Genomic DNA, 21,717 nt, shown 5'->3' on the forward strand with positions numbered 1-21,717 from the left:
CATCCGGCCTGTCCCGCACAAATGTCTTTACTCAACCAGTGGGGCAACCCGCAATAGGCGGCAGGAGATGCAAAGTTCATTGAGGTATTTAGAAGCTAAGGTCATTTCTTGGGAAGCATGAGAATTAAAACATATGGAAAATTGGGATTTTAAATTGGGGTTGACATGGCTCACACATTGGGGGAGCAGGTGAAGGGAATGGCCTCTGGTTCTACCTCTGTTAAACATGCTCTCTATAAGCAGCAGCTCAGCTCTGGTGTCTGATCTTTCAGGCAGTTTAAAATTAATCTTTATGAATTTACACAGCGGATAGAACGTGTGAAAACGCCGCAAGATGCTTCATATAATCTGCTCAGCAATGTATTTAGAAAGCAGGATCTCCACAAAAGAGGATCTCCGTCACATTATGGATCAAAAGCTGATCGATCTCACGTCGATCTGGGATGCGTTTGAGTTCTTTTACACTTCGCAGGTAGGAGCCTGATGTTAGGGGTTCTGAGAGAGGAATACTGTATTCAGTGTGTTTAATAGCTGTTCTAATGATGTTGAGTCTTCGCGCCGAGCTGTCAGTCTTCTGCACATCACAGACTCCCTCAATCAGAAAAATAATTGGCCCTTTTTATCCTACATAAGAAACGGGAACCCGGTGGGAATAAGGCATTTCTTTCCCTGGGACAATTGCATCAAATTCATTCGGCGCAATAACTTCTGGTTCATATTCCCGTGGAATTGTTTGTAATGGTCTCAAGATCTGAATGTTAAGAAAAATACTGTCTTGAAACAGTCGAATTGAAAAACAAAAGCCAGATTTATCCCGGTAGAAAATCCAACGCCATCTGTTAGGCGTCGGCGCCAGATTAAAGCAATAAAGGGATAAGAGAGGGGGTTTGAATCGAAAGCCATTTCCTGTGATCGCTATCAAATTCAACAGTAATTCCGCGACAGTATGAGTTAAAATGGACAGTCTAATCTGCTCTTACAAAAATAGCCAGGGCAATTTTGCAGAAAGTTAGTGACATCTCCAGCACTAGGGAGAAATATCAGTCAAGAAATGACCTGAATGTCAAAAGTTTCGTTTGAACTGAGCGAACAAGGAGACTGTGAAATACAATGGGGTGGCTGGATGTTCAACTTGCTGCTTAGGGCAGGGTGACAATAGCTCATATCGACTGCAAACAAAAACTAAAACAAATACTTCGTACATTGGAGAGAACGAGGAAAACCACAGGCGTGAACTTTCCGACGCAATTGTTTCGCTCATGGAATCCAAACGTCTATGAAGTCCTCCAGAAATCACACCAAATTGTCACCCTGTTTACAAGAAAACTTTATCCAGTTAACAGTAACAAATATGTATCTGTTGGGGGGGGGGGGGGGGCTATTAAATTCTGTTGCATTTCAGTGTGCCGGAATACCTCGCTTCTGACTCATTTCGCTGGTTCATGGCTGAAGGGAAGGGGGCATTGCTGGTAAGGCACGTGTGTTCTGTTCTGTTGTTTGCTGAAAGTCTACTTGTTTGTGGCCCGCTGATTTGACATTCAATATGCAAAGCGGCTGATGGGAGTTGTCTGTCTCGAATATACAATGTGAAAAATAAAGTCTGGCACCTTTATGCAAACAAATATGTAAATGCCAAATAAAATCATGTTCTGGATCAAGTTAATCTTCTGTACGAATGTGAAATAGATCAACAACTGAACCGCAGCCATCTTCCAAGGTGGTTTCTCAGCCGCTGCCCTTCTAGATTCTGAGACATTTCACCGTGAAATGCCCTGGATTACTTTGTACTGCACGAAAGACTGGAGGTTAGAAATCCAGATCACTTCCAATTCGGAAGGCAAGGTGCAAACTGCAGTAATCTGTTCAAGGGGATAGATGTGCAGTTCTTATGTCAGGTCCAAGACATGAAGCGTTACTTCATGTTTCCCTCTTCACAGACGCTCCCAGACCTGCTGGATATTTCAAGCATTCTCTGCTTTTATTTCAGATTTCCAGCATCTGCAGTTTTTTGCATTTTGGATAAATGTATATGCAGAATTATTCGGAGTGCAAAGGGATGTGTCAGATTTAGATCCAAGAGCTCGATACTCAGATTGGATTTTTTTTGTTGCTTTTTATCATCATTAAATAGTTTGGGGGTAAGGTGTTAGTGAATTGGTGAGAGGTTTTGTCCTTCCCCAGCTGGTTGCATTTGCTTGGGTCGGGAGAGAGAGAGCAAGTGATATGTTTGTTTATGTGTTGGGAAATCACTCCCTCCTCTTGTCTGATTAGATTAATGTGGGACCAACCAGAGGAGAGACTGGGGTGTCTCACTTCAGCCGTTGCCCCGCCTCTACAGCCTCTCAGCCAATGGTAAGTGGGAAGGGGCGGGGCCACGGGGCGAAGGCCCCGCCCAGTATTTGCTGTTTAAAAGGGATTGCTGGATGATGGTTATGGAGGAGGGGCTGAAGGGTGGGAGGGGAGAGAGACAGAGAGCACGCCTGTGGGGCCGGGGGAGGTGGCAAAGCGGCTGCAAGAATCCAACTCAAATACATTAAAGAATCGCTGCCGGCTTGTGGTTTTTTAAAATATACATAGAGAGATATCTATCTATTTTACACTTTTTTTTTCTCTGGGTGGGGGTTTGCAGAGTCCAGGGGGGTTGGGCTCAATGATGCAGTTAGCAGAACGATGCTTCCCTTCCAGCACAAGCCTGCCCAAGACTTTCTACAGCTTGTCCTCCTCTCCAGAAAGTCAGAGCCCGGCATCCTCACAGCTCGACTTCCCGGACACCGAGAGAAGCGACAGCCTCCAGGAGAGCAGCGACCTGCACAAGAAGTTCAGCGGCTCCAGCATGCTCACCGAGACTGAGAGTCACAATTTCGCAGCTTCCAAAGCGGCGGAGCGGCCGAAAACCTCGCCGGCGGCGGCGGACGAGGACTTGGCAGAAGTTCGCTACAGTTTGGATAGTCTGGGGGCCGAGAGGTATTTCCTGTCGCCCGTGGCCCCGCAGACAGTGAGCCCCAGCCATCACCAGCCGCAGCCTCAGCAGCAAGTGGGCGGCAATGCAGGCGCCCTGCTGCCTTACCCGGGCCAGCACCCCTCCACCTTCCCGGTCAACGCTGCCAGCAGATACCTGAGCCCCCATTCCGTGCTCAGCAACGGCGCTTACAATCCCATCTTAACTCCAGCCGGAGCCCAGGCTTTACCCCCTTCGGCTTATTCGACTTACCCGGGATCAGGGCGCTCCCAGTATGGACATGGTTACCAGAGTGGACCGCTCTATCCCCAATACCAACCCAGCATCTCACATCCCACCCGGGCACAGGTCTACCTCTGCAACCGGGCACTGTGGCTGAAATTTCACCGGCACCAGACCGAGATGATCATCACCAAGCAGGGCAGGTACGGCTCCCATCTCCTTCTTAAATAACCATCAGCGATTGCCCTGCAGCCGGCTTTGCCGCTGTCACATAGCTAGCACTTTTGTCTAGTTACATTCTGAACCTTTAATCTCACACGGTAATGATTCTCAAAGCCATCAGATCTCTGAAATAGCGTCGGCGTAACTAATACATCCGTTACAAATGCTCACATGTTGGGCTACTGTCTTCGACATTTCCACAACACACACCTGTACACAGTTGGAGCTGTGTCAATAATGGCCCCACAGGTTGTTTCAGTGCGCGAAGATGTGGGTCAGGTCCTTAATAGCGCGGGCATGTCAACCATGTTCCATAGATTCAATGTCATTCGAGAAGGTGTCATGTTTAGGATTTCGTTTTAATTGTAATTATGTGTTTGAAGACGTTACAGTGTGCCGTGCCCAGAATGTGAGCGCTGACCTGTAGTACAGACTAGAGGTGTCTGTTACATACAATTATCTGTGCTGGCCTGTAATATAGAGGCACCTGGGCTGACCTGTAATATACAGCTCCCTGTGCTTCCTGTAATAGAGAGGCACCTGTGCTGATCTGTAATATAGAGAGGTATCTGTGTTGAACTGTTGCATGGAGGTACCTGGGTTGACCTTTAATATACAGCTACCTGTGTTGACCTATGATACAGATACCTGTGCTGACCTATAATATAGAGGTATCTGTGCTGACCTGTTGTATAGAGGTACCTGGGCTGACCTATAATGTAGAAGCATCTGTGTTGACCTGCAATATAGAGGCGCCTGTGCTGACCTGTAATAAAGGGGTATCTGTGCTGACCTGTAATATAGAGGCACCTGGGCTGATCTGTAATATAGAAGTACCTGTGCTGAGCTGTAATATAGAGGTACATGTGCAGACCTGTGATATACAGGTACCTGTGCTGACCTGTAATATAAAGATGCTTGTGCTGACCTGTAAGATAGAGGTACCTGTGCTGATCTGTAATATAGAGGTACCTGTGCTGATCTGTAATATAGAGGTGCCTGTGCTGATCTGTAATATAGAGAGGTACCTGTGTTGAACTGTTGCATAGAGGTACCTGGGCTGACCTTTAATATAGAGCTACCTGTGTTGACCTGTGATACAGGCACCTGTGCTGATCTGTTGCATAGAGGTATCTGTGCTGACCTGTTGTATAGAGAGCTACCTGTGCTGACCTGTTGTATAGAGGTATCTGTGCTGACCTGTAATACAGTATAGAGTGGTACCTGTGCTGACCTGTTGTATAGAGGTATCTGTGCTGACCTGTAATACAGTATAGAGTGGTACCTGTGCTGACCTGGTGTATAGAGGTATTTGTGCTGACCTGTTGTATAGAGGTACCTGGGCTGACCTGTAATATAGAAGCATCTGTGCTGACCTGTATTAAAGGGGCACATGTGCTGACCTGTAATATTGAGGTGCCTGGGCTGACCTGTAATATAGAGGTGCCTGTGCTGACCTGTAATACAGAGGCTCCTGTGCTGACCTGTAACATAGATGTGCATGTGTTGACCTGTAATATAGAGGCCCCTGTGCTGACCTGTAACATAGATGTGCATGTGCTGACCTGTAATATAGAGGTGCCTGTGCTGACCTGTAATACAGAGGCTCCTGTGCTGACCTGTAACATAGATGTGCATGTGCTGACCTGTATTAAAGGGGCACATGTGCTGACCTGTAATATTGAGGTGCCTGGGCTGACCTGTAATATAGAGGTGCCTGTGCTGACCTGTAATACAGAGGCTCCTGTGCTGACCTGTAACATAGATGTGCATGTGTTGACCTGTAATATAGAGGTGCCTGTGCTGACCTGTAATATAGAGGTTCCTGTGCTGACATGTAACATAGATGTGCATGTGCTGACCTGTAATATAGAGGTGCCTGTGCTGACCTGTAATATAGAGGCTCCTGTGCTGACATGTAATATAGAGATACTTGTGCTGATTTGTAATTTCGGTACCTGGGCTGACCCAGACACCTGAAATCGAGGGTGTGTGACCTCCAGCCTTGGTGTCGATCCACCATACAACTTTTTAGTGTCGGCCTGGATGAAATGTTGGAGAGCAATTTACGCACGCGTCCACTTAAGTTTCCGACTAGCACATGAGATGGAGCCATGCCATTCTGAACATTATTCCTGAATATCGAATGTCAATGTGCAGGGTCACCTGCTGACGGCCCTCATATTCTTTCTGGATATGGAGACTTCTTGAAGCTGTTCGTCCAAGTTATTTCCAAAGCTGAGGGTCTCAGAGCCTAAACAGTTATAGAAATGTGGGGCACACATTCCATACGACAGGTATCATTAAGGAAGGTGTTGCTCCTCAGGAGGGGAGGATTCCAGATATCTTCGCCTTTAGGGGAACAGAAAGCTGGTTGCCTTAAACAGCCAAGATGTCTGAATCTCGCTAGATACGGTTAATTAACGGCACTATTTCTAAAGGCGTTGAGACAGCGAACGGCGCTTTTCTTTCTAACAGATGAATTCTGAACTGGGATTTTGCAGTCGTTCCCTGACACAAGCCCTTTCCCACCATTACGATTATTCCCCGTGCATTCCCAAATTCAGTTCCACATTTTGAATTTCCTGTCCTGGTGGTTTTTAAAAAGGAAAGGGCAAGTTCCATGAGGCTGGGTGTAAAGTGTAGTCCGGGATGGTATTTCAAAGTCACATCATATTAGCTGTGTGTTATAAGAGCGAAACTAACGTATGTCACCAACTCCGTTCGCCCTTTTAACTCTGTGACTCTGAGCAACTCGCCCATTGGGGGCGATTGCAGAATTATTCACCTTGTTTGGCTGGAATGATTTTCACTACGGTGAGGCTAATTTGTGACCAGCCGCACAGACACAGAAGCTATTTATCTTTTTTTTTAATGCATTTTATTACAAACATGTGTCAAAACAGGTTACAGCGAATAAACACCCCGGGAAACATACTTCCCAACAATTAACTAACAAAACCTGATTGGCAAATTTGCAACAGACCGGTAATTTCAGGATGGAACTACTGCGGAGGGTAAAAGCTGAAATAGGACAGAAACACTCAGCGGGGCAGTCAGCACCGGGACAGAGGGACACCAAGTTCACCATTCAGGGGCCTGCATGCCTATATTACATGTGCCAGATGAGGCCGGTGAAATATTCCCTGTTGTTTCTCGGTGAACGCGTGTGAACGCGTTTGCCTTTCTTTCTAATTGCCTGCACAGTCTCACCCCCCCCCCCCCCCCCCCCCCCCCCCATTACTGGTGAGGAAATTGCAATTTTGAAGATCACACCTTTTTTTTGTACCAGATCTCAGGGAAACAGGGCTTTTTTTTTTCTGTTTTACACATTTAAAAGTCTGGATCCAGTTTTGGTTTCGTTCACACAGGGAACCCGTGTCATTATTTATTTCTTCGGTGATGCCGTTTTCTGATGATCACAATATCCTCTGGCTGCTCGCCTACTCACAGCACTGTGAGGTGCTAGAGTTGTATCTGTCTAAAGATTCATTTGAACGCCGCCCGTTTGTACCAATGTGGTTGAGAACCTTTGTCTCTGAACATTAAAGTCGGTCGAATCACGTCCACCCCACGCCTTTCACCAGCACTTTTCCAAGCGGCCAATTCGAAATCAGTAAATTCCATCGCTTCGCCCAAGCTCAGTCCCACTGCCCGGAGTTCAGCGACTTCCTCTGCAGAGCAGTCAGTGAAATCTCGCCACATTTTGTCGGGGTCAGTGATGTGCTCCTGGTTTGATGTTGGAAGGGATTTGAGAACATAACACCATGTATACTGAGGCTGATAACCTGCCCTTGGCGCTCCTTCATCAAACTGACACCGACCTATTCCTAATGTTCCTCCTTAAAATGCAATGATTGATATTAACCCGCTAATTTTTCTTTTGGATTAATCTAAATGTATTTATTTATTCGGTTATTTACGTTCATTGTCACTTTATGGGTGTCGGAAAAGTTGTATAAGTGCATATTAATGAATCCCAGGCTCCTTATTTAAATAACAATAGTTCTGTTAGTCTGGCTATCAACCATAAATCCAACACAAACAGAAAATGCTGAACAATCGCAACAGGTCTGACAGAATCTGTGGAGTTAGAAGGGAGCTAATGTTTCCAGTCTGGATGATTCTTTGTCAAAGAGTAAAGCAGACTCGAAACGTTAGCTCCCTTCTCTCTCCACAGATGCTGTCAGACCTGCTGCGAGTGTCCAGCATTTTCTGTTTCAGATTCCAGCACCCGCATTATTTTACTTTAATCATTATAAATGCAATCTATATAAAACAATGATCAACCTAATCTAGTTTCAAATTTCGGATTTACAACCTCTCTCCCCCCGCCCCCCCCCCCCCCAGGAAATATCAAAATGTTAAGATGTCAGTGAGTTGGATATGAGCTCCACGTGCAATGAGCTGATGGAGCGTGTAAAATACACGGACGTTTACAATGCCATAGTTAACATTTCACTTTGCAAACTCTGTACATGATGGGGTTTAGTTCGAAGTCTTGGTGTTGACCATTTGCCCATCCCGTTGGATGGAGCAAAGATTTCTCGAGACTGAGAGGCTCGCTGAGCAATACTTAGATGCACTTTTGTATTCTTGTAAAACCTATGGATCCTGAGGTTGACAAGAGGCGATTGCTCTCTGAGCCCAGGGCCACATTTGATGGCGATCCACTCTCCAAGATCACTAACATACCGTTCAGCTCAGCTCAGTCTGTGCATCGTGCGTGCGGTCATTTAGGAAATCAATGTTCCTGCTCTTGAAAGTAAAGTGGAAAAACGTACTGGGATTTGTTTTGGAGTTATAACTCCTCCCGCGTATTTCACAGTTTCACTTCCAAATCAGTTGCGCCTAAGAAGCCGCTTGATGCTCTGTAAAGTTCAAAGTCACGGTGCCGGCGCCTGTTTGATCAGACATCAGTTATTGAAGCTGAATTGTCGAAAAAGTCTAATTACTGCCCGTGTGTTTTCTAAACTTCCGGGACTTACCGATCTGACCTGGCTCTATGCAGGTCGATATCCTCCCCCTTCGGTACCGAATCGGAGAGTGTTTCTTGCCGCATCAAAGCAAAATACAAAGCCTGAGATACAAAGAAAAAGCGCCTGAAATACTGAGCAGGTCAGTGTGGAGAGAGGAAGAGTTCCCCTTTCAGACTTGATCTTTCACCAGAACTCTCTCTATTGTAGCTGCCAGATCTGCTGAGGATTTCTCGCATTTTCTGCTTTGAGTTTTTGCATCTCTTGCCCATCGCGTTTCTGTCGTTGTATGTACATTGCTCTTATAATATTGTATAGTTTTGTTACTTCTTTTTCTCCCCCAGGCGCATGTTCCCCTTCCTGAGTTTCAATATTTCTGCCCTAAACCCGACGGCCCACTACAATGTGTTTGTGGAGGTGGTCCTGTCCGACCCCAACCACTGGCGATTTCAGGGAGGAAAATGGGTCACTTGCGGGAAAGCTGACAACAACATTCAAGGTGTGTAATGCCCGTTCAAATTGTGCAGCATCGAACTGCTTGTGTGTGTACTTGGGCTAAGGTTCCTCTGTTTAATTGCCAGGCAGGGTCCCCGTTAGTGAGCAGAAAGTTGCCACTCATTCCTCCCAAATCCAAATATAATTTTGTTCCATAATTTCTTAATCATTAGGAATTCCTAATAATAAAACGCTGGAGAAAAATCCCACAGTAGGTCACGATTTGACAAGCTCCTCGTTTCTCCGTGCCAGTTTTATTTTGAAGATATTATCACTGGTATGAAATTAACATACCCTGCACTTAGAATAAGACACAGAGAATGCTGGAATCACGCAATGGTCTTTGATCAGACAAAACGTTATTTTTAAATCCTCTTCTTCCTAATCGAATGATCAAGGTTGATTGAGAAGATGTGCAGGCCGTTAATAAGCTGATTTGAAACCTGAATTTCCAGCATAGACTGATACCTGTGCCACTCCTAGATCTTCAACTGAAGTGACACGGGCAGTTCTCATCTGTTAAAACAACTTGCAATTATCTCGAAGATGCTGCAAAGAATCAGTAGGTCTGGCAGCATCAGTGGAGAAAGAAACTCAGGGTTAAGGTTTCCAATGTGACTCTTTTCACCACAGATGCTGCCAGACTTGCTGATTTCATCCAGCAATTTCTGTTTTCATTTCAGATTTATAAGCGTCCACAGTATTTTGCTGATATTGCAATGAGATGGTACCTTTATTGTAGTAAAATGCCCCACAATGCTTCACAAGAGGAATTTGCAAACAACATTTGATTTCCATGAAGATGTGTTTGTGGCCAGGTTGAAAGCATGGCACAAATTAAATTTTATGAGGGAATCTGAGAATCAGTCATCTCACATAGAAATGGTCAGTGACCTGACTGAATTTAAACGTTTTCTATTGGTTGACGCTCTGAATTTTGTGTTTATAATGTTGTGTATTTAAGTACACAAAAATAAGATTTAATTTCAGCTGAGTGAAAATGACCTGACATTGATACCCCAATAATTGAAAAAGGAATACTGAGCATTTGGAGTTGGATCAATTGACTGCTATGCATGAGGAGGATGACAATAATACAAATGGTTCAATCAAATGAACACATTTGCAGTTAAATCATGAGGCATCAAACTTGCTAGTTGACATATCATTATCATTCCCGTACCAGCCTCCCCAGACAGGCGCTGGAATGTGGCGACTAGGGGCTTTTCACAGTAACTTCATTGAAACCTACTCGTGACAATAAGCAATTTTCATTTCATTTTCATTCATCTAGTTCCAGGATCACACCTAGGTTTTATTTTGCAAACAGTTTCAGAGATCTGCATAAGGTATCTACTTCCTTGCCTTAAAGCATGCGCGTTGGACCAATGCAGTTTTAAAATTTGTTGTGTATCGAGTGCACATGTCGCACTTAATCTATACTTTAACACAAATTTATGTCCAAAGTCTGGACAGTGCATCTTTCTAATGTAAAGTCAAAATTGTATAACCAACTAATACTCAAAATGATAGTCGCGCTATTTAGAAAATGTGAAATTCTGCACAAATGCAGTGTGCATGCTTGATGAGCTGGTGTCCAAAGCAAAGATTGCATTCCACAAAATACTATTTGGATGCTGTACCTTTAAAATTCAGTTATTCCCCCCTCTTTTGTGACATAAGTAAACATTGCAGCATTACCCTTTCTACAGAAATATAATGGGCTCGTGAATAAACAAGAGTCACTGTGGCCAAGTGTCAATATCAGTCCTTGTTTTTAACGGAGGGGGTGGTAGGATCAGTTTACAGGCTGCTGGCATATCAACATATGTGAACAAAGAACATGCACTCTTGATTAGGTTCATAACTCTTCATCTAAATTAACATGTCGAGTGCTGACCAGTGAAAATTGGATCCTTGAGCTTGTGGTAGGTTGAATGTGAACGGATTACTTTGGGGTGTGGGGCTGGAGAATGTAAAGTTAGGGTTGGATAAAGGTACATCCTCCAACAATTCTAATGAAATTGGCTTGAAATCTTTTTTTAGAATGTTATTCCTTTCTCAGGGTTACACATCCATTTCATAGTGTGGACAGGGCAAGCCCTTAATCCACCCCCCTGCTTATTCCAAAACTAATACAAATTGAATCCAATTTACGGTCCCCACAAGAGAGACATAAGGATCCAAGCTAACAAGAACAGGCATCACAGTTGATCTCAGGCTTGATCCTATGCTTGATTTTAGCCAAGTGTCAACTCTGTCTCTTTCCACAGATGCTGCCAGGCATGCTGAGTTTTCTGCAATTTCGGTTTTTATTTCAGATTTCCAGCATCTGCAGTATTTTGATTTTGTGTTCTCTCATGAATGTTTTTCTGAATAACGTAAACTAGTTTCATGATATGTAAACAGTCCACTAGTGAAATTACAATTCAGTGTTTAAGGATCCTGTTTCCTTGCTAATCTCAATCAAATTGGTTACTCAAAATGTGACCTAGGTGTTCAATTTTCACACCGCAATTAACATAAAAACTTGACTCAGAAAGGAATTTAGGTATTCCATTTTCACCAACTTGTTTTTCAAAATGTCATCTACCACTTTATTTCTTCTAGGTAACAGATCTTATGTCCATCCTGAATCGCCAAATACTGGAGCTCACTGGATGAGACAAGAAATTTCCTTTGGGAAACTTAAACTGACTAACAACAAGGGTGCAACCAATAACAACACTCAGGTGAGGCAGTGAAAGCAGACTCTGATGCGTCTATTTCTGATGTGTTAGACTGACACTAACCTTGGGTGGAGTGTGAGTAACAGTTGTGTGTTTTTCCTTCTTACAGATGGTGGTTTTGCAGTCCTTGCACAAGTACCAACCACGCCTTCATATAGTGGAGGTGAATGAAGATGGCGTGGAGGATGTAAGTGATTCTACGAAAACACAAACTTATACTTTCCCGGAATCGCAGTTCATTGCCGTGACTGCCTACCAGAACACTGATGTAAGTGCAGTTTATTGCAGATTTGAATGGTTAAAGCAAATCCAGCTGTTGACAAAAGATACCTTTGACAAAATGTTTCCTATTTATTTTTTAGATTACACAGCTCAAGATTGATCACAATCCCTTTGCCAAAGGTTTCAGAGACAACTATGATTCGTAAGTTTATATTTTTAATGTAATCGCTTTGATTCTTACTATTTCATGATCAGTTGGTCAATGTTCTATTTCCTTTTTGAATCCCTCAGTATGTTCACTGCTCCAGAGAATGACCGATTGACCCCATCTCCCACGGACTCACCCCGATCCCATCAGATAGTGCCTGGGGCCCGTTACACCGTTCAGCCTTTCTTCCAAGATCAGTTTTCCAACAGCATACCATCAGCCAGGTTCTACAATGGTGAACGAGCTGTGCCCCAAACAAGCGGCATCCTGTCCCCCCAGCAGACCGAGGAGACCAGCAACCCTCCCCAGAGGTGGTTCGTCACCTCCGTTCAACAGCCTGGCACCAACAGGTTGGACTTTACCTCTTACGATGCAGATTATGCTGCCAATGCCTTGCTGCCCTATGGTCTCAAACCTCTACCCATCCAGTCTGCTCATTCTCTGAGCTACTATCCTGACCCAACATTTGGCTGGGGCTCCAGGAGTTCCCAGTACCAGAGAAAGATAGCATCTGGCTTAACATGGTCCTCCAGAACAAGCCCATCAGCTTTCCCAGAAGATCATGTGTTGTCCACTGAGGAAAAGTCAAGGGAAGAAGCCAACTCACCCTGGATTGAAACCCCTCCATCCATCAAATCCATGGACTCAGACTCTGGACTCTATGAAAATGCCTGCAAGAGAAGAAGGGTGTCAGCTGGCAACTCTAGCAGCGAAAGCTCGCCAACAATCAAATGTGAGACAATTACTTCTAAAGAGTATAGCAAGGATAGTGCAAAAGCAATGGGCTACTATACATTCTACACCAGCCCTTAAACTATTCATGTGAAATTTGCCTGTATATATCCAATCCATTCGCCAAGTGTCGAGATGGTCTTACGAGTGCCAAAAAGACTGAAGTTTCTTTCCACCTTAAGAACTGATCTTGTACAGTCTACAAGTGCAATCAAATTTTTAAGAAGGTGCCAAAGCTTTCTGATGCTGTAAGCAACAAGATGGAGATATTCTAGCTGAGTCTGTCCTCAATGTGACGTCCCATAATATATAGTATTAATTTTAGAAGGAATTTCTTGGGGGGGGAGGGGCTTAAATACAATATTGACTTTTATCGTATGTGGTTTTATTTATTTGACAATACAATTATGTACAGTTCCTGTTCTGTATAGTGTACTGTAGAATGGGTGCAGTATGGTGTAAAAGAAAATGACAGTGTTAGTTCAATGAATAAAACCCAGTCCGTTCCAGTGCCATCAATATGTACAGATTAAGCAAAAACAGCATTAAATTTTTCAAAAGCAATAAAAATAAAAAGCAGGCTTGCAAATTTCAACTTTCCAAGGGATACTGTGAAGAAGGAGCTAAGGTAGTAGTGGAGTCTTGATAAATGCATAGCTAATGCACTTATAATTCTGACCATTTCCCACCTGTCATTCACGTTACAGGAACAGAATAGTGGAAGACCTGTTGGCAAATTAGTATGTGTTTTTCAGGCTTCGGGTGGCCATTTGATTGTAATTTTGGTAATTAAAATCTCACACATAAATTCAATTCTTCTTAAAGCAATGGCGTGTTTTAAAGTGTTAGCGTACGTGCACCAAGATTCAAAGAAACACTTTTGCCGTTATCAAACAATTTTAGTACATGTAACTGCCCTCTGCTGAATTCAGATGATTTTAAATCTCCCTACAAACAACCTCATCACAGCGACTGTCTAAAAGTAGTATTGAAATGTGCTTTGCTACGTGTTTTAAGAAAACAATCAGGGCTTCATTAAAATAGTTTGTCCGCATGTGTATTTTTTTTTCAAAAAATAAAATACCAGATTCTGAAGAATTGGTGAAAACGCAGTGTAATGAAATTCCATCATTGGCTATGCATTCATTCATAGACCGGCTCCTGGAAAATAAACGATTAGATCGCCGATTATTTCAAAATGATACATTCTGTCTAAGGCAGGGGTTGAGCGAACAAGAAATGATAAGTTTCTGGGATGGTTTTTGATGTTTGGAACAATCGTACGACAGAATTCGGAATAAAAAGTACTGTAAGTCTGTCTGCTTTCTGATGGTGGAGGTTAATTCTGGTTGTTAACACAAAAATTACAGACAAGGGACAACTCGAAATGTCCCCCCCCCCCCCCCCCCCAATTGATACTACACGTAGATTGTAACTTAGACACATTAACAAAGGTCGGGTAGGCGAGACTGACCCTTTTGTTTTGTCTTAATCGTCTTTATTATCTAAAACATCTCGCTGCTGCTGGAACTTGGTGCCAATGAAACTGCTCGGTGGACGCTTTCTCCATCCGGTTTCAGCGACGCGCGAAATCTCTGTCGCTTTGCAATGTTACCCTCAGCAGTTACACTTCCAATCCACAATCTCGCAGTTATGTGTGTGGGGGTGGGTGGGTGGGGGCTTGTATTTTGGTACTTTAGATGTATAGTATTATTTGCCGTTTCGGTTTTACACCGGGGTCCCAAAACGTTTCTAGTTAAATATTTATGAACCCAATCCAATTTACAATAGTGCAGAACCACACGGAACAGGAGGTTTACAGCAAACAAAAATGTTAACGGGGTGGGGGCCCTTTGCTTTATTCCTGTGTGCAGCTTTTTTGCAACATTGGAAGGTTCTGGTTCCTTCTGATTTTTTCGGCGCCCGTCAAGTTTATTTTTGTGTGTTGGAATTTTGTTTGACAATCTGGCTCGATGCAAACGCTGTGAATGCAAGGGTTTGAGTGGAGGAGGCGGCTGTCTCCAAGCGCCGCCTTGTGGAGCATCGGAGGAAATGGTCAAACTGAAGGAGGAAGTAAATACCAAGTGAGTGGGGATAGTACCGGGAACATTGGGGTGTGACTCAGAGCAATACAATACTTGCAACATATCAGCTCGTACATTTTTTCACAAGTTTTTAGATGCTTACCTTTATACAACCTGCTCGGCATTGTGCGGTGTGCTACAGTGAAAATTGTCAAAAACAAGGTTAACGCTGACATCTGGAAATTTAGGGCCACATTTAGATATTCGCATTATATTTACATATTTACATTTATTAATGGCAGTAGATATTTATAATGACATTTTACGCCACTTGCATCGACTTTACGCCATACTGATTGACATAGCACTGCCCAATGAAGCCATGGCTGTTCATTTATCAATGGTGAACCATTGAAAGGAATAACTTTATTTTTTTTCCCAATGTAATACATCAGCGGCAATAAACCGAAAACAATTACGAACCTCTACCTGAAACCTGTTGAGTTGTTAATGTATTTTAAAAATAATATTGAATAAATAATTGGAAGACGGAAAATGTTCTATCTTATTATGGGAGTGTGGGACCCAGAGCAACCGTGCGATGGATTGCCCGCGGAGTGTTCGCACCGGCCATGCCTCCCATCGACCTGATCTGGAAACCGCTGGGTCCTGGCATCTGAACTTTGCGCTCGGAAACTGCCAACGAAAGATCAGTGACGGAAATATTCAGCAGGTCAGGCAGCATCCGTGGAGAGAGAGGGGGATTAGTCACTCCCTGTCCGCAAATGGTGCCAGATCTGCACCGTTTTCTGTGTCAGATTTCCAGCATCTGCTGTATTTCTTTTCTTTTGTCCAGATCAATGGTAATGTCGAAACCGTGCTGCGGAGTGAAGCAGCTCACAGATAAAACAAAAGACCCAGACACACGTGTGGCCCATCAGAACCAGTGATTCTCACCAAAGTCGCTTTTGCTTTGGGAAATGAATGATCACTTTTTATTGGGCATTTTAGGGTTAGGCGCAGAACTTTGTGATTGAATTCAACCCTTGAAATTGACAAGCAAAGGGACCCTTACAATTGCGGGAATGAACAATATTTCTGCGGGGAATCGTTTGTGTTGTTTACATTTTAGCAGCATGTCAGTTTCTTCATGCTCTTTGGTGGTGTTTGTGTGTGGGGGGAGCTGTTTGTTTTTCTGCCGAAATGTTGCACAGGCGGGGGCTGCAAGAGTCATGGAAACACACCCACTGTCGGAAAATCAAACGGCGATATATTCACACTGAGGTGTGGATTTGAAATTTCGAAAATATAAATATAGGAATGCATCGCGTCCCTTAATTCCGAAGTATCGCAGCAGTTTTGTTCCGAATTGAAATGGCTGACTCAGAGCATTCAGGCAGCCTGAAACTGGCCAGTTTACAAGGTGTTGCATGTACCTGGTTACATCGTAGTGATTCTGAAATAAACACCTAGAAATTGTTAGTATCGTTGCAATAATTTATGAATCATTCAGTTCGGAGAAATCAGGCGACTTTTGAACAGATAAAAAGAAAACGAAACTTTATTTGTTTTTATTAGACCTTGCATAATCGACCGAGATTTGGATATTTTACCTCGAAAATTTACTGCCAGATATAATCCGCTGCTGCTTTCTCTCAAACTATGTACATGTCAGTATTATCAAATCAAAGTTAATAGTGAATTGCCTTCCATAGTATAAATATATTTAAGACATGGGAGACAGTATAAAAATGGAAGGATCGACTCTCCCTCCGCACCGCGTACACCTTTAAGAGGAATTATAGCTATAATGATATACAGACTGGGAACTATTCTGAACTTCCTTTGGAAACCATTAAATATTTTCGCTTCATAGTCGCAGATTCGGCTTACAGCTCTCCTAGTTCCCACCAACTGCGGGAAAGTTGTTGCATTTAACACCGAGTTCCTTTTTAACTAATTTCAATTAACACCCGAGAATTAGAACGATTAAAAAAAATGGGTGTCGATCCTTCTAATTGGGCCTAAAATAAGAATTGTAATAACCGATTCTGAATATTAAGTATCTGACTTCCGATGAAACACCACCCAGTGCATGACTTTCACACTGGCAATTTGACCACCATGCAACCGGGTGGGAAAGAAAGAATAAATGTTTTATTTAGTTAAGAAGCTATGCCATTTACTAAATGGAATCCAGATACAACCAATCAGACACAATGCTCTCTGTAAATATACAATTTCTTGCATGAATTTCCAATTGTAATTTATACAGCAATTATGTTTTGCTAGTTGCACACGTTTACAAAGAATCCAGTAAACACCTTTAGGGTCAGTTCCGCTTTGGGCCCATGTTAACTTTCAGTTCGCTAGTCCTACAACAATGCAGTTAGGATTTTCTTTTTAAAAACGAAATAGAGCAAGCACCACAATCGATCTTTTATTTTCTTCATGGAGTGAATGAACATGGTTTGGCAATGTTTCTTTCCAAAGCATCGGTAACAATTCCGCCCCAAAGATGACCGGAAATGCATATGATTCCATCAAATGTTACCCGAAGAATTGTTGTGACGTACTTGATATTCTGCCTGTTCTTCAAAGATCTCGGAAATACAGAAAGGTTTACGGTGCAGGAAATCATTCACATCATCGTGCCCATGCTCGTCCAAAAACAGCCATCCAGTCTCACCTCACTTTTCAGGCTGACGTCTGTAGAGCCACTTTAAGTATAATTTCTAAGTTTAAATAAAATGCGATGAGATCTTTAGCCCCCACTACCTTTTCAGACAGACAGATCCAGATCCCCATCACCTCAGTGAGAAGATTAATAATTCCTTTAAATTTGTCTCCCGAGATATTTACCAATCTTCCTGCCTGCGCTCTGGGGCCCACATAATTTTATACACCTCAATTAACTCCCCCCCCCCCCCCCCCCCCACCAGCGCCTCTTCTGTTGCAAAGAAGGCAAACTCCAGCCTATGCAATCTTTTCATCATTAAAACTCTCCCTTCTTGGCAATATCCTCGGACATCTCTGTACCTTCTCTACTGCAATCACATCCTTCCTGTAATACAGTAATCACACTGCATGCGGTCTAATTCCTGTTTCATATAGTCCTAGCATAACCTCCTACCTGTACATGCTAGGCTTTGACCAAAAAGGAAGTACTTGGTATGCCTAGTTGACCCCCGTTTTGCTACCTTTACAGATCTATGGGAATGATCGTCAAAGTCCCTCTCTTCCTCTACACTTCTCAGAATCTTACTGTTTATTCTTTGTCCTTGCCAAGTGCATTATCCACACTTCTCGAGATTGAATTACTTGGATCAAAGAATTTACAGTGCAGAAGGAGGCCACTCTGCCCATCGAGTCTGCACCGGCTCTTGTCATTTTTCTGCACACCTGCCCAGTCCATTGCCTGAGTCTACAGCTTTCCTCTATCGAAAACATGACCAATTTTTGCAGCACCTGTAAACTTCTTAATGACATCCCCTACATTTAAGTCAAAGTCATTGATATAGACTGCAAACGGCAAGGAACTCAATACTTGAGCGTTGTGGAACCCCACTGGACTCAGCCTTCCAGTCAAAAGGCCATTCAGCTGACCATTTGCTCCCTGTTGGGGAGCCAATGTTGGATCCAGTTTCCCATTTTCCCTTGGATCCCATGTGTTTATAATTTTCTGACCAGATTGTCGTGTGGGTCCTTGTTAAAGGCCTTGCAAGAATTCATGTTGATTACATTAAATGCACCACTCCCATTTAGCCTCCATATCACTCAGGCACAACCTTTCTATAACAAATACTTGGGACTATTCTTAATGTATACCTCTCTAAATGGTGATTTGCACATTTTGCATACCGCTGAGCTTTGACCGACTGCCCTGAAACTACACAGGCTACGCCTTCCTCCGGTTTCCGACAATGATACAATGTTAACAGCTTCCCAGCATCACGCCTGTGGCCCAAAGAGGTTTGGATAAGTGATGGCCAGTCTCCGCTGTTTCTTCCTTTGCTTCACTTAACAGCCTGGAATAAAATTCATCTGGGCCTCATGATATAGCCACTCTGAAGGGCGCCAAGCTCCTTAATACCTCCTCCCTCAACCCATCCAATATTTCACTCACGTCCTTAATACGAATGTCTGCTTCCTGCATCTCCTTTGTGAAAACTGACATTCCCGTGTCTGCAGCCTCCACACACGTTACCTTCCTGGCCTCTAATTGGCCCCACCTTTGTTTTAGATTGTGGCATCTACCATAACGGTCTATTTTGCCTTAACCTGTTCTGTACGCTATTTGACATCCCGATTGGCTAAATTTGTAAGTCACATTTTTTTTTTGTGGAAACATACTTGTTTTAAGGCCGTTTTTAGCTTCATCTTGAATGGCCCCACTTTTCTGACACTGATTTTCCTTAACGTCAGTTTCCAATCCACGTTTTTCAAATCACAACTCAGTTCAGCAAAATCAATCGTTCCCAATTCAAAATGTTTACTCTTAATCTACCTTTATCCTTTACCATAACTATTCTACATCGAAATGACAAATGATCACTGCCATTAAGATGCTCTCTCATTGACGTCCCGTCCTCCCGCCCAGATTCATTCCCTAAAATTAAGTCCAAAACCGCCCATTCTCTTGTTGGGCTTGCAACATTCTGGCTAAAAGAAACGTTCTTTTTGCAACCTCTCGAGTAGACATTTTTACACTGAAATTACACCAGTTAATATATGGATGGTTGAAATCCCCAACCATTACTGTCCCGGGTGACACTAACTTCAGATTGATGGTTCAATATCTATTATTTATACTATTGTGACAGGAATCTCTTCAACCATAGATAACTGGTCTCTTTATATTACACCACTAACATCAGGGATCCTTTCTGGCTTTCACTGTGTCTAGAATTAAAATAATCTTGCCTAGTACTACTTGAATATTGGGTCAGTCATCTTCTGGCCCCTAGACCTCTTCGCCCAGGTGGCGAAAGCGCGTGACTTGCACACTGTGAAAGATTGAGAGATGTCGAAGGTTCCGATTATAACAGCATGGTGAATGTGACCCGCGGCAGAGCGTGAAATAAAACGTGCGCAAATGCCTTGATGTCAAGCTCGCCAATCCCGTGCGTGTCCATTTCCCCTTTTGTTGGTCTTTCTAATCCGCCCCCTAAATGAGACAATTTTGCAACAACTGGGCTGGTTCAATTAACCCGCTAACGCATCCGATTGGAAGTCATTGCAGAGAGCTGAATATTACTGCTCGCACTGCAGATGTTGAACATTGAATTCCTGAGTGGACAAAAACGGTTGTTCTTCATTCTTCCCTTTTACATTTTTTAATTTTTTAATCAATCTTCCCTCTTTTCCATGCAGAGCAGTGGTATGTCATAGCGGGCTCCAGATAAAGCTACATTATCAAATGTTTCATTCGATCGCATCTTACCAAATAAGCAATCAGGACCGTGGTGAGCCTTCCCCTCCGCCCCAGGCCTACTTGCTGCAGTTGGCCGAACGAGGATCTCTTTCCATAGAAGCCTGAGCGTAACCTTTGAATGGGGAATCCAGAATATAAAATACTCTATGATTGTTTAATTATTAATAAACAATGGGCCTCACCCCCACAACCCAAAGATGTGCAGGGTAGGTAAATTTCCCCTTAATTAGGAAAAAAAAGATTTGGATACTCTAAAAAAAAAATTTTTAAATGCAAAAGATATCTCCCCTTAACTAAAGGCATTATTTAGAATCTTTTGTGTGCCCAACATTTCTCAACTGGAAACTGATTCCGTCAATTGTCAGGATTCAGCCATCCTCAACCAATTATCTTTCAAATGTGAATTCACTGCAGATTCTTTCATAAAATTGCATGATTTCATGTCACGGTTCAGCACCAAAGCTACTATTTTACATTGCTGACCAGTTCGATACTTACGCTGTTGGTCCCCGTAAAATCTGAAATAAATTGCAAACGTGACTTTAAGGTAAAGTACTTACAAGAGAATGTTCTCAATGAAGATACATGACAAGGAAATAATTTCTCAGTCCTTCTTTTGGGGTTTGCACACAAATAATCTGTGATTTGAATAAAACTAAAATTGCATTTCTAATCTGTGGAGCTTCACTTTCAAAATTAAGCTTCTCGTAATCCAATGTCGTCAAGCAGGAAAAGAGAAACATCATTCTGTAGGTGTCATTCTTACGTCAGAAGAAATTAGAGTGCTCTGTTTTCTGAGTTTTCACTTCTTGCCCCCCCCCCCCCCCCCCTCACCCAAGCTGACTCATGCTGGGTTACAGCTGCACAGATGTCAGCAGCCCCCAGTCTATCATGAAGGAAGGATTTTTCATGCATTCCCCTGGTAAGAAGATCGGTGTTTGGAACAGAAGAGGACAATCGACATCTGGGTGGTGGATAGATACGCAGGATCAGAAAGAGGAGTTCCATCCGAGGCCAACTGACACAGTGAAGGTTAAGGAAGTCAATGGTTAAAAAAGGCTAAAGGTGAAATTGGTAATGGTGTAAAGTAGTAGCTATTGATTAGACCTATTACTGACATGAGAACTCCCTTTGAAGAATTGATCATGAAGATTATTTTCTCTTTGGTTTTAAAAGTTAGCAGTTGACATAACAAAAGATTAGCTGGAGACAACTATGTTAAGGGCAGCTCAACACAGCACAGTGATCCCTGAAAGAACAGAAACACTTGGAGAATTTGTGCTTGGACACTACAGGGCAATTTAGCATGACCAATCCACCTAACCTGCACATCTTTGGACTGTGGGAGGAAACCGCAGCGCCCGAGGAAACCCACGCAGACACAGGGAGAACATGCAGACTCCACACAGATATTCACCCAAGTTGGGAATCGAACCTGGGACCCTGGAACGGTAAAGTAACATTGCTAACCACTGTGCTACCGTGCCACCCCTG

General features: G+C 43.2%; 1 protein-coding gene across 1 annotated transcript; it reads left to right on the forward strand.

The window, feature by feature from the left end:
* The first annotated feature begins 2,488 nt into the window (after window positions 1-2,488).
* Window positions 2,489-15,272, forward strand: eomesb (eomesodermin homolog b). The gene is made up of 6 exons (XM_038797317.1): window positions 2,489-3,384; window positions 8,724-8,878; window positions 11,485-11,606; window positions 11,713-11,871; window positions 11,966-12,027; window positions 12,117-15,272. The coding sequence occupies exons 1-6, from the start codon at window positions 2,651-2,653 to the stop codon at window positions 12,844-12,846; spliced, it is 1,962 nt and encodes a 653-aa protein (XP_038653245.1). The 5' UTR covers window positions 2,489-2,650; the 3' UTR covers window positions 12,847-15,272.
* Window positions 15,273-21,717: the final 6,445 nt, after the last annotated feature.

The sequence above is a fragment of the Scyliorhinus canicula genome, chromosome 5 (assembly GCF_902713615.1).
Source record: "Scyliorhinus canicula chromosome 5, sScyCan1.1, whole genome shotgun sequence".
Taxonomy (NCBI): Eukaryota; Metazoa; Chordata; class Chondrichthyes; order Carcharhiniformes; family Scyliorhinidae; genus Scyliorhinus; species Scyliorhinus canicula.

Excerpts from the sequence above, each read along its gene's own strand:
- eomesb (XM_038797317.1), top strand. The coding sequence starts at position 2,651 with ATGATGCAGTTAGCAGAACGATGCTTCCCTTCCAGCACAAGCCTGCCC. Across the intron at positions 8,879-11,484 it reads AGCTGACAACAACATTCAAG|GTAACAGATCTTATGTCCAT; the intron begins GTGTGTAATGCC and ends TATTTCTTCTAG. Across the intron at positions 12,028-12,116 it reads TTCAGAGACAACTATGATTC|TATGTTCACTGCTCCAGAGA; the intron begins GTAAGTTTATAT and ends TGAATCCCTCAG.